The sequence below is a fragment of the Peromyscus eremicus genome, chromosome 8b (genome assembly GCF_949786415.1).
Source record: "Peromyscus eremicus chromosome 8b, PerEre_H2_v1, whole genome shotgun sequence".
Classification (NCBI taxonomy): Eukaryota; Metazoa; Chordata; class Mammalia; order Rodentia; family Cricetidae; genus Peromyscus; species Peromyscus eremicus.
Window position 1 is genome coordinate 59,911,194 of NC_081424.1, and position 11,942 is coordinate 59,923,135.

Genomic DNA, 11,942 nt, shown 5'->3' on the forward strand with positions numbered 1-11,942 from the left:
CCTTTAATCCTAGCATTCCAGAGACAGAAATCCCTCTGGATCTCTGTGAGTTCAAGCCGCATTGGAAACAGCCAGGCATGGTGACTCACGCCTTTAATCCCAGGGAGTGGTGGTAGAAAGCAGAAAGATTTATAAGGCGTGAGGACCAGAAACTAGAAGCATTTGGCTGGTTAAGCATTCAGGCTTCTGGCAGCACAGTTCAGCTGAGAGCCATTGGGATATGAGGACACAGAGGCTTCCAGTCTGAGGAAACAGGACCAGCTGAAAAATTGGCAAGGTGAGATAGCTGTGGCTTGTTCTGGTACTCTGACCTTCCAGCATTTACCCCAATAACTGGCCCCGGGTTTGATTTTATTAATAAGAACTTTTAAGATTCATGCTACACCGGCCTGGTTCACGTAGAGTTCCAGGACAACCAAAGCTTCATAGTGAGACCTTGTCTCCCAAAAGCATCCTTCTACCCAGTTGTTAGTAAATTTAGCTTATTGCTTTTAGACTGTTCCCCAAGTACTGACTGTGTCCTTGGTCATTTCTGCCAAGTATGGACCAAGCAAGAGAATCTTACAGCCTTGGTATCTGACATGACCACCAATAATGAAGAGAAGGCCCTTGTTGCTTAACTGGTCCCTATGGAAAGACAAGCCTTGTGGGATACAAGGTTTTTTGTTTTTTGTTTTTTGTTTTTGTTTTGTTTTTTTGGTTTTTCGAGACAGGGTTTCTCTGTGTAGCTTTACGCCTTTCCTGGATCTCGCTTTGTAGACCAGGTTGGCCTCGAACTCACAGAGATCCACCTGGCTCTGCCTCCCAAGTGCTGGGATTAAAGGCGTGCGCCACCAACGCCCGGCTGGGATACAAGGTTTTAAATATTCACTGAACGTGGGTTATTATGCTGGTAACAGACACGAGAGCAACATTCGGCTAGCAAGATATTCTAATGTGGGGTTGGGGGGGGGAAGACTACCCAGTCAGTGAAGCATTAGGACCTGAGTCTGATCCCCAACCCAAGTAAAAGTACCAGGCATGGTGGTGTGTTCTTGTAATACCAGGGCTTGGGAGGTGGAAAGAGGACACAGAATCCTTGGGACTCACTGACCAGCCAGTCTAGCCTAATTGGTAAGCTGCAGGCCAATGAGAGAGCCTGTCTCCAAAGAGGTAGACTGCATGCCTGAGGATGACATTGGAAGTTGGCCTCTAGCTTCTGCATGCCAGTCTACCTGTGCACACGTGAGCACACACACATGCTTTTAAAGTGTTCTAACCCTGGAAACAGCCTGGCACCATCATCCGAGCCCTGACACATCTTTGGTCTCTAAACTTCAGTTTCCTCTTGAAAAAGGAAGCTGTGAAAGTTCAAGAGACTAACGGTGCAGAGAGCCCTGGGACCGCCCTAAATCATAGTAACCATCAGCAAATGACCATAAGACAAGACGAGCTAGAGTACTCTATCTTTATATGTAATACTTAGCGTCACATGGACTATTGCATGCTAACCTTGCTACCAGTTAATGAACTTTTAACTTCATTTAATGACTTCTGTTTAATTTTTTGGAGATGTTTTAGTAGGCTTCAGTTCCATCATCCTGTCTATAATTACCCAAAATGACTTGTGTGCGATGGAAGAACTCCCAGTGTTTTCTTTTGCTTTTAGTTTTTTTTCTCCATTAGTTTCTCAAACTTACCAGGACTATGTTCTGGGTTGGCAATTGGCCCTGGAAGCAACTTCTAATACCTGCTGTCTCAGCTTCTACATCTTCCAGGGACCTCAGTGTCTATGAAAATCCCCCAAGTTTCCCTTTGGCAATTCAGATCAAATATCCTTTGAGCTGCTTTCCTAGTTGGGAACTGGTTGGTGGCATCAATGTTTCATCATGTATTTCCCCGAGTATTGTCGTTTATGTCAAGGGGGAATGTTGAAAATGGGAAACACTGAAGTCTGGGAGAGATGTTTTCCAAGAGATGTCTAAAGCATCACCCAATCTCTAATGTAAAAATGAGTTTTAGATGTAATCTTCTCACAGCCAAAATAAAGGATGCTCTTAACTGTTCCAGATCCTGACTCCTGCCTGGACTGAATGACACATCCCTGCAGACCTATCTTGGATGGGAGGAGAGAATAGCAAGCTCTGTACCTGGAAGCTGATCTGACCATGAAAGAGAACCGGACCTCGGCCAAGCTCCCAAGGTAAGGCACTCAGATAGGGACGGTACAAGTATCGGGCATCACACTGCCTTTCAGTTAGCATCTGTCTTAGGGTTTCCACTATGGTGATAAAACACCATGACCAAAAGCAATTTGGGGAGCATAGAGGTTTGAATAAGAATGGCCCCCATAGGCACATAGATTTGAATGCTTAGTCATCAGGGAGTGGCACTATTTGAGGAGGATTAGGAGCTGGCCTTGTTGAAGGAAGTGTGCCACTGGGGATGGGCTTTGAGGTTTCAGAAGCCCAAGCCAGGCCCAGTCTCTCTACTTGTGCTTGCTGATCCAGAGGTAGAACTCTCAGTTACTTCTCCAGTACCATGTCTGTCTGCATGCCGCCATGCTTCCTGCCATGATGATAATGGACTAACCCTCTGACACTGTTAGCCAGACCAGACGCTTTCTTTTATAGAAGTTATTGTGGTCCTGGTGTCTCTTCACAGCAATAAAACACTGACTAAGAGGGGAGGAAAAGGTTTAGTTCGTCTTACAACTCTTGGGTCACACTTAACCAATGAGGGAAGTCAGGCCGGGAATTCAACACAGGAACCTAGAGGTAGGAGCTGAAGCAAAGGCCATAGAGGAACACCGTTTGTTGTCTTGCTCTTTCTGACTTGCTCAGTTTGCTTTGCCAACGGTGGGACCACTCCAGTGGGCTGAACACTCCCAAATCAATCACCAGTCAAGACCATACCCAACACCTGTCCACAGGCCAGTCTTAGTCTTCTCAGTTAAGATTCCCCCTTCTCATATGACTCCAGCCTATGTCAAGTTGGGAAGCAGACCAATGAAACTGCAAGAACTAGAACAACATCCACATGGGACTTAAGCCACGGTCTTAAAGATGTGCTCAGACATGAGATCTCTTAATGGAGAGTGAAGGAAGGACCCAGTGCTTCATGTGGACCTCAAGGAAGAAAAGCCTTTTAACCTCAGCATGCTAGTGGTAGAATTCCTAGCCACTCCCCCAGCTACATGACCGCACATGCGCTGTCCAGTAGCCAGGCAAGATGCTTAGTCATCCTAGGGCCTTATGTGCTATGTGGTCTGTGCTGTGTGATCATGTAATCTATGCACATGCGTGGCACAGCTACGTAAACCCATATGAGCATGTGCAGGGGGGATCTATAAAAGTGGGTCCCCTTTCCCTTCCCCTCTCTTCCTGCATGATCTTTCCATAGGCCTAAGCACCCCCTTCTACTTCTTCCCCTTAATAAACTCTTATACTGGCTTTTCTTTTCTGATAAAACAGTGTCATTTAATAAATAACAGCCAGATGCCTCACCAGCCATCAGAGGCCACTGTTCTGCCACTGTTCTGGACTTTGAATTTGACCATCACTTTATTCAGTAAACTCTCTGCTGAGAAGCTAAAGATCACTCCTAATTTGAGGGAAGTCTATGCGATGGCTTGCTCTTTTAGGGATAGCATGCATGTGAACAAGCTGCTCTCAGTTTTCTTGGCACTTATGTTTGAAATCTAAAAGCAGTACCAAATAAGTGTTCATTGATTCTATTAATTCCCTACAGGAAGATGAAACATGAATATCTAGAGGATGACGATTACCGCCTCCTTTAGGAATTCTAGGGTTCTTATGCTTTAGGAATAAGCATACTCCATGCCTCCTCCTTTCCCCCTTACAATTTATATCAGTGCAACTGTAACCTGGGAAGAGGTTTCCTCTTGGTGTGTATTCCCAAGTGCCTGCAACCTCAGAGCTGACTGCCAACCCCACAATGTGTAGCAGCCTGGCTAAGCAAATGACCTCCTGAGTGAACGGGGAGCTTGCCTGGACTCGGTGTTCTTCCTCAGTGAGGTACAGCCAGAGCCAGTCTGAGCAAAGGCTCCATGACGAGTCTGAAGTTGACAGTGAGGTCAACTTTCCACCCCTTTCCAGAGAGCCCAGACCCATCTTAACAACAGACTGTAGAGACTGCCCTCACCCTCTCACTACTGATCAATCCCATGGAGCCCCAGGTCGGCAGCGTGTGACCTGCTGGGCATCCGAGTCTTGATGTCTGTCAGGGGCTCTAGAATACACTTCTACTGTTGACATTTAAGTGGCTGGATGAGCCAGCCTCTCTTGACTATGGACCCTGCAGAGACACTGACCATGAAATCCAATCCAGCTAAGGCACAGCCACCCTGTACAGAAGGCCAGACCAGGGTCTGGGGCTCCGTCCTACCTTACTCTCTCCCTGCTGCTGCCACAGTGCCTGGCTAGCCAGAGCTCAGGGAATCATTCACTACTCAACTCCCACACTCTAAAGCGTGACACCAGGCTCTGCTTTAGGATACAGCTGTGCATACATGCCTACACATCACACCTTTTGTTTTCTAAGTATCTCCTTTTTCTCTCCAAGGCTCCTCCTCTGCGTCTATCCACAGATCCTTCCTGGGCAGAGCTGGAGTTGACTGCTGACAGTGTGGCCAGGAGCCTGTGCTTAGGGGACAAAGTGCCAGAGGAGGAAACAGATACAAACCAACCAAGCAAGCAAATGCAGAAGCCGATGAAGCAAGCTTCCGTGACTATAAGAGCCGGACCAAAGGGAAAGCGGCCAACAGCACACACATATCAGTCTACATCTGCAAGGGCGGCAGAGCAAACCCCACCACCAACAGCAGCTCTGATCCACAAATGTCCCCAAGGGCAGATTTTCTGCCATGGGGAAGGAAAAGCCAGGGCAGCGCCGTCAGCTTAATGGAGCAGGCAGCTCACCATGTACATTGTAACCAGCAAGTGCCCTGAGAGGCCAAAATCTGGACAGCTGAGAGACACCTTCACGCGTTTCCACGGCCCTCAGACAAAGAGCACACAAGCAGCTAACTGAGCTGGTGTGTCCTGCGCGTTTTTGTCATTGATTACTCCCTCTCCACAAGCAAAGTGGTGTTAAATTATTCTGGGAGAGCTCATAGGGCCTGTTTGAGCCTTGTTCCCACAACATGTGCACACCCATCAATACTCTGTCCCCATGCTAGATAAACGTTGTCCCGAGTCTGTTTTCCTAGCTTGGTGGCCTACTTGATTCCATTTGTTGTTGGGCATGCGGTTTCTTTAATCCTGGAGCGTATTAGTTTGCCAATGAGGTTTCCAGGTTAAATTTTTTCCCCCTGAAACAGGATTTCTCTGTGTAGCTCTGGCTGTCCTGGAACTAGCTTTGTAGTTTCAGGCTGGCCTCAAACTCACAAAGATCCACCTGCCTCTGCCTCCTGAATGCTGGGATTGAAGGTGTGTGCTGCTGCCGCTGCCGCCACCACCTGGCTTCCAGGTTAAATTTTTAATGCACTATTCAGAACCATTGTGTCTCCTCCAAAGTCCAAGGGTTGGGCAACACTTGTTTTTGTGTTAGCAAATAGCAAAGTCTGTTTGTAAAGTGCCACTCTGCTGGCAATGATCAGTCCAGAACTATTGAACCAATCTTTGGGATGATTTGCGGGTAGACTCCAGAGTCAGGGAAATTACCCTCTGTTATTAAGGCCATTTATAGAGACTGTGGGGCTGGAGAGATGGCTCAGCAGTAAAGAGCACTGGCTGCTCTTCCAGAAGTCCTGAGTTCAATTCCCAGCAACCACATGGTGGCTCACAATCATCTGTAATGAGATCTGGTGCCCTCTTCTGGCCTGCAGGTATACATGGAGGCAGAACACTGTGTACATGATAAATAAATAAATCTTTTTTAAAAAATTAAAAAAAAAAAAGACCAGTTGTTGCTCTTCCAGGATCTGAGTTCAACTCCCAGCTCCCACATAGTGGTTAACAACTGACTGTAACTCCAGTTCCAAGGAATCCAATGCCCTCTTCTGGCCTCCGTGGGCACCAGGCATACACATGGTACACAGACATATGTATGACAAAATACCCACACACAAAAAACAGGAAAAAAAATTAGTGCCTGGCTTGAAATATATAGGTAAAGCTCATTTTCATGAAAAATCACATATGTATATATGTGTGTACTCATGAATATTGTTGCAGGATATTTGATCACACTGTGAACCCTGAGATTGCATTATTTACTGGAAAAACCTGTTTCTAGCTGTGGTGTAGTTCAGCCCTAGCACACACCTTTAATCCAAGAGCTTGCTGCTTGAATAATGTAAACAGGATTTTAAAAAATCAACCACAGGTCAAGAGGCGGAGCAAGCAACCAGTTGACAGGAAGTAAACATAGGATGATTAAGAAAAAAAAAATATAGAGAGTAAGAGGAGGATGGATAGAGAGCCACACAGGAAGGAGAAGGGAGGGACATTCAGTCTGAGGAGAGATTTTGAGGTGGTGTAGGAGAGGGAGGTTTCTGGGACACTGGCTGAGGAGTGCTCTCTCTGCCTCTCTGAGCTAGCAGGCTTTCACCCCAGCATCTGGCTCCTGAGTCTTTATTGGTAAAATCAAATGACTGAGATTTTGTTAAAAACAACAGAATATGTTGTAAAAACATGCATCTGTGAGACCCATCGGAGGTGGCCAATAAGACTGGGTCATCAGCTGCCTCTTCTAAGGCAAACAAACCCACACCGGGCCGTACCTTTTGATCTGTCCCTCTTCGGTGGTACTGCCTAGCAGGGTCTTGAGGCTGAGATTGCCCTGCAGGGGCAGGGAGGCTGACACTCCCTCAGCCGAGGAAGAAATCAGGGTGAAGCAGGGTACTGAGAGTGGGCAGGATTGTGACTCATGGGGAGGGCAGGGGCTTGCATTCCCAGCAGGGACTTGGGGAGGGGCTGCCCATTGCTAAGGGTGGGGGCTTCCCCATAGTGATGTCAGAGCCCCCCAGTGAGACACACCCCCAGGGTGCTCTCAAACAGTTGTAAAACGTATGGCCCATTTTCCGTGCTTAGAGCCCCTCAAAGAATCACAGATGAGCAGAAGACCTTAGGTCCCTGTCTTCCTGAGCCAGCAGCTGGCACCTGCTCGCCTGGGCACTTTTTAGTTTGTCTTAGGGTTGAAGAGGTACAAGCTACTGTGTGACTCACCCTACCTAGAAGAAAGGGGAAAGGAATTCCAAGCCCCAGGAGAATGGTGGATTTGGGGTGGGGGCTATGTTGGACATGCAGGAAATATCGTACCTCCCTGAAGAATTCAGCCAATGAGGCATGGGGGGGGGCGGGGACTAGGATTTTAAAGGACAGTTTTATACTGAATTGGCACACCGAGCATTTTTTGTTTCTTGTCCTGACTTCTGCAAAACCAAAAATAAATCTACCTGGCTTTGACTACTCAGAGTATCCAGTGCTTTTACTATGAAGCGAGGATCGTTTCTCACACCAACTCTGGTCTGTGTCTGAACCGGGCAGGGGTCCTGAAGCTGTGTGAAGACACTGTGGACTCAGTCACGTGACCTCAAGTGAGCCAGATGGTACTTTGAGCTTACCCTGGGTGTTTAGCTTATAGCTGGCATTGACCAGAACGTCTCTGTGGCCAAATAAACCATTGCACTTCCCAGGTAGACCTTGTAAGTCTACTTTGGGAAGCGGAACGAGAGCAGGGCTCCTCCACGCAGGGTGGGCACCTAGCCCGTGCACCAGCCTCGTGCACCAGCCCCATGCACCAGCCATTTCTCTCTGTGTAGCCCTCGCCTACGCTCAGCCTGTTTTCAGATGTTGCCAACTTTCCCTGCCCTGTAGTTCTCTTAAGTTCTAGGAGCTTCTGGACTCATTTTCCCTCTTTATTGAGCACCTACTGTGTGTTAGCCACTGTGCCGACTGTGTCTGGGGCACTGAAGCCACCCATCCCCGCAGTCCACGGGAAATGTGAAACAGAGCCGATGTTAAAGGCACAGAACAGCCCTTGGGTTCTGGAAGAAGGAACAAGTGAAATACCCGTGTGCTGATCTTGAGATCTCCTTCTACAGACCGTGTTCAAACAGCCCTGGAGGCTTGCTCCGCAGGACAGCCCAGACTAGGAAGTGTGGGGAGCCAACAGGGTCTATGCCGGAGCAAGGTGGCCTGGGGTTGCTACTCTCATCAAAGTAGCAGGGAACTGAGCAGTTTGTAACCCAGTCCTTCCGTTTCTTCAGACTTGTAAGTGAAGAACAAAACCCAAGCCCACTGTGTGTCTGTGTGTGTTTGTCTGTGTGTGTCTGTCTGTCTGTCTGTCCACACGTGCCTGCACGTGCATCTCTCAGTGCAGAGGAGGAAAGGGGCTGAGCACACAGGGCTTTTTTCATCACACCAGTGCTTCTAGGGATCCCTCCACCCGGCCTCTCTGTCCTGTCTTCCACCCACCCTCCATTTCATGTGTCAGACTTACTCCTTTGCTCATATCTGAGAGGCAAGAAAACCCAGAGCTGTGAGGAAAACCCCATCCTTGGGCATTTGCTATACTTTGACTCATAGCCATGCTGACGTCTACTGCACCCAGGCTCCAAGAACACAGGGGTGGGTATGCAACCAGCCCAGATCTCCACTCTTCGGCTTTTGGGATCTACTGCCACCTCAGGCTCAAAGGCAGTCAGTCCCTAGTTCACTAGGGACAGGGCCACACACCTTTCCTTGTAGCAGGGAAGGTCACTGAGATTAGAACCACTTGGCCTCTGAAAGTAGCAGGACATAGAGAAGAGCATATCCTGGTCAGCAGGTGCCTGAGCCATGCCCAGTAATAACTCACCCTTGGCAGCCTGTCCACCACTAGAGACCTTTAGAGGTCTAAACCAGGCTCCTGACATCCTCAGTTTCCACTCATTTCCTGCAGTCCTTGTTTCCCACAGAGGTCTGAGGCCAGACCATTCCCATTCGAGGTCCTGCCTAACTCAGCGGATCTCGACCTTCCTAACGCTGTGACCCTTTATACAGCTCCTCATGTTGTGGTGACCCCCAAACATAAAATTATTTCATTGATACTTCATAACTGTAATTTTGCAACTTATGAATCATAATGTAAATATCTGATGTGCAGAATATCTGATATGAGACCCCTGGGAGGTCACATCGCACAGGTTGAGAACCACTGTTTGGGCCTAACAGACCCTGACAGGTTGGTTTTGCCCGTGATATCTGACACATTCACATGGAACTCTGAGAAACAGTGGGGGAGCTTTCTAAATCTTAGTGAGAAGGTGGAGTGCTTATCTCTGAGTCAGCCCCAGCCCTGGTAGGGAAAGGGCCCTCACCCAGGGGAATCAGGAATCTGACTGTCTCCAAGTACCCCCCAAGTGGACATCCCCCACTCCCTAGCTATAAGAGGGCCGGGTTGTAGTGTTTTGTGGAGCACCTGCCCCTCTACATACCTCCCTCCAGACCCTAGAGCCCACCTGCAAGGTTCTTCAGGGGCCATGCACTCTGGGACCTTGTTCTGGTGCCGACGCCAAGTGTCTGCTGCCCAAGAGAGTTCAGTTGCTTTATCTCTGATCAGGGCCTGGTCATCAGGAGCTTATCTAAGGTTAAAGAGGCTGTGGATGGCCTCAGGGCTTCATTCACAGGCATGAAGGGTGGGTGTGACCTCCAGGGATCCTCCCACAGAAATGGCCTCCCCAATCTTCTCTCAGAGAAGACTCAGAAATTACAGGAATTTCCTCTTCGGTGGAAATCTCCTGACAGCAAGCTGTTTGCTCTCCAGCTTTACCGAGAGGAACAAATATGGCCATGTTGCCATTGATGATGGCTCTGTGCTATGGAGGAGAGAAGTTTCTCCTCTCTGTCAGTGAGACAGGACACTCAGGCTTAGGTCAAATGTAACCAGGACCAGCTTTCCTCCAAATCACTGCTGAATCTTCCTAAAGATAAAGTATTTACCATGCCCAATTCTACCCTTAAACAAAAAGTTTCTCAACTCGGTCACACTCCAAAGCAAACTTCTTGGGAAAGAGTGAATGAGGCAGGTCAGGGTCTGTCTGAGCCAGCCAGCTAGCCACAGATGAAAGTCACCCCAGGCAGGGTGCTCAAAGAGTAGTCACATGACCCCAGGCCTACCCTTGTGGATGGGACAGGCTAGAGGTCTGAGAGAGCGAGGCACCTGTACCCAGCCTGTACTGGGGCTGCAGGGTGGGAAAGTCTACCATGTCAAGCTTCTTCCAAGTAGGGCCAAAGGCTCAGGCTTCCCTCCCCAGGAGCCATACTCGGCACTCCCATCATACTTAGTACTCCTACCACACTCAGTACTCTGTCACACTCAGTACTCCCTTTACATCTTTCCAACATGTCCATTTGTCTGTTACCTGAAACCAGTTGCACTCCTGGAGTCACATTTGCAGAGAATCTTCCAAAGCCGTAAAACACAAAACCTGTACCATGCTGGGCTTCCACTAGGGATGCTGGGCACAAGCTGCTGCTGCTGCTGCTAGTCCTTCTGTCCCGTGGGCTTCTCCGTGGGACCCTTGCTTGCCTGCTTTCAGCTACTTCCCCAAATGCTCCTTGGAAGGACACGTTGGCATTTTGTCGGGTGCCAGTGTTGCGGCAAGGGGCCAGAGGCAAAGCTGGGGACGGTCTCGATCTTTGGTTTCGGGGACTTCGGGAGGTGGTGTAACCAGGGTCTGTGTTGCGGCGTTCCCTCCCAGCGGGGCTTAAAGGTTTGGTTGTCCCTGCAGAGGGCTCGGAAGTTGGTCTGGAGAGCCGGTGTCTAAGTTAAAACTTGAGGGATGTTCCAAGCAGCAGAAGCAATCCAGCCTGGGGCCTGCGACAAACCAGGATGGTGGCAGGAGGTAGACAGGGGTCGGATGGGAGACTGAAAAATCAGCCAGCAGCCTGTGGTAGAAGCCTGGAGAAGCAAGAAGAGTTTGTACTTCACCGGAATTTGCAGACAGGCAGAAAGCCAAGACTGCGTTTTCTGATAGTGACTTCTTCTGAGTGGCTGTTTGTCTCTAACTCACAAACAGATTTTGTTTGTTTGTTTTTTATTTTTGATAGAAGTCGGATTATTCTATACCTTTTCTGCTATTTGCATTTTAACTTATTAAAATTCTTGGCCATATTCGGATATGATACAGGCCCGCCTCTTTCTCTGTGGTGCTGTGTGGCTGCCGCACTTATGACGCTAACATACTTTACCTTGCAGCCAGTCCTCTCCTCATATCAACATGCTGCTTCTGGAAGCCGACATAATCCTGTGCCAATTTTAAAATGTGCATGCAACTCAGAAGAGGCTCAGAGCCACAGAACTGCTGAGCAAGTGCCAGCGAGATGCAGAAAACTCTGACCAGTCGGCCTCAAAGACTGCTCTGCCCTACTCCCAGCCCACAGCACAGGTCTGCTCCCCACATGCTCTACAGCTCTGCACTCCACATGGCTCCTTGCAGCGTCGTAGGTGCCCCTTAAAGCTCCCCACAATTCCCCACTTGCTCCCTGCAGTTCCTAGCCCTGTTTGGAAGTGCTGATTGGAAGACATAGCCTATTGTATTATTTTTTATTATTGTTGCTACGTGTGTGTGTGTGTGTGTGTGTGTGTGTGGTGTGTATGTGGTATGTGTGTGTGTTTGTGTGGTGTGTGTGTGTTTGTGTGGTGTGTGTGGTGTGTGTGTGTATATGTGTGTATGTGTGGTGTAGGTATGTGTGGTGTGTGTGGTATGTTTGTGTGGTGTGTGTTTGTGTGGTATGTGTGTGTTTGTGATGTGTGTGTGTGATGTGGGTATGGTGTGTGTATGTGTATGTGGTGTGGATATGGTGTTTGTGTGGTGTGTGTGTGTGTGTGGTGCGTATGTGGTATGTGTATGTGTTTGTGTAGTATGTGTGTTTGTGATGTGTGTGTGGTGTGGATATGGTGTTTGTGTGGTGTGAGTGTGTGGTGTGTGTGTGGTGTGTGTTTGTGTGTGTGTG

At 48.6% G+C, this 11,942-nt stretch overlaps 1 protein-coding gene across 1 annotated transcript in view; it reads right to left on the minus strand.

Annotated features, from left to right (window-relative positions):
- Positions 1-583, minus strand: part of Unc93a (unc-93 homolog A) — a 16,173-nt gene extending 15,590 nt beyond the window's left edge. The window contains exon 1 of the mRNA XM_059272480.1: positions 566-583. Coding sequence (XP_059128463.1) covers positions 566-583 — 18 coding nt within the window. The remainder of the gene's footprint in view (positions 1-565) is intronic.
- Between the last annotated feature and the right edge of the window lie 11,359 nt (positions 584-11,942).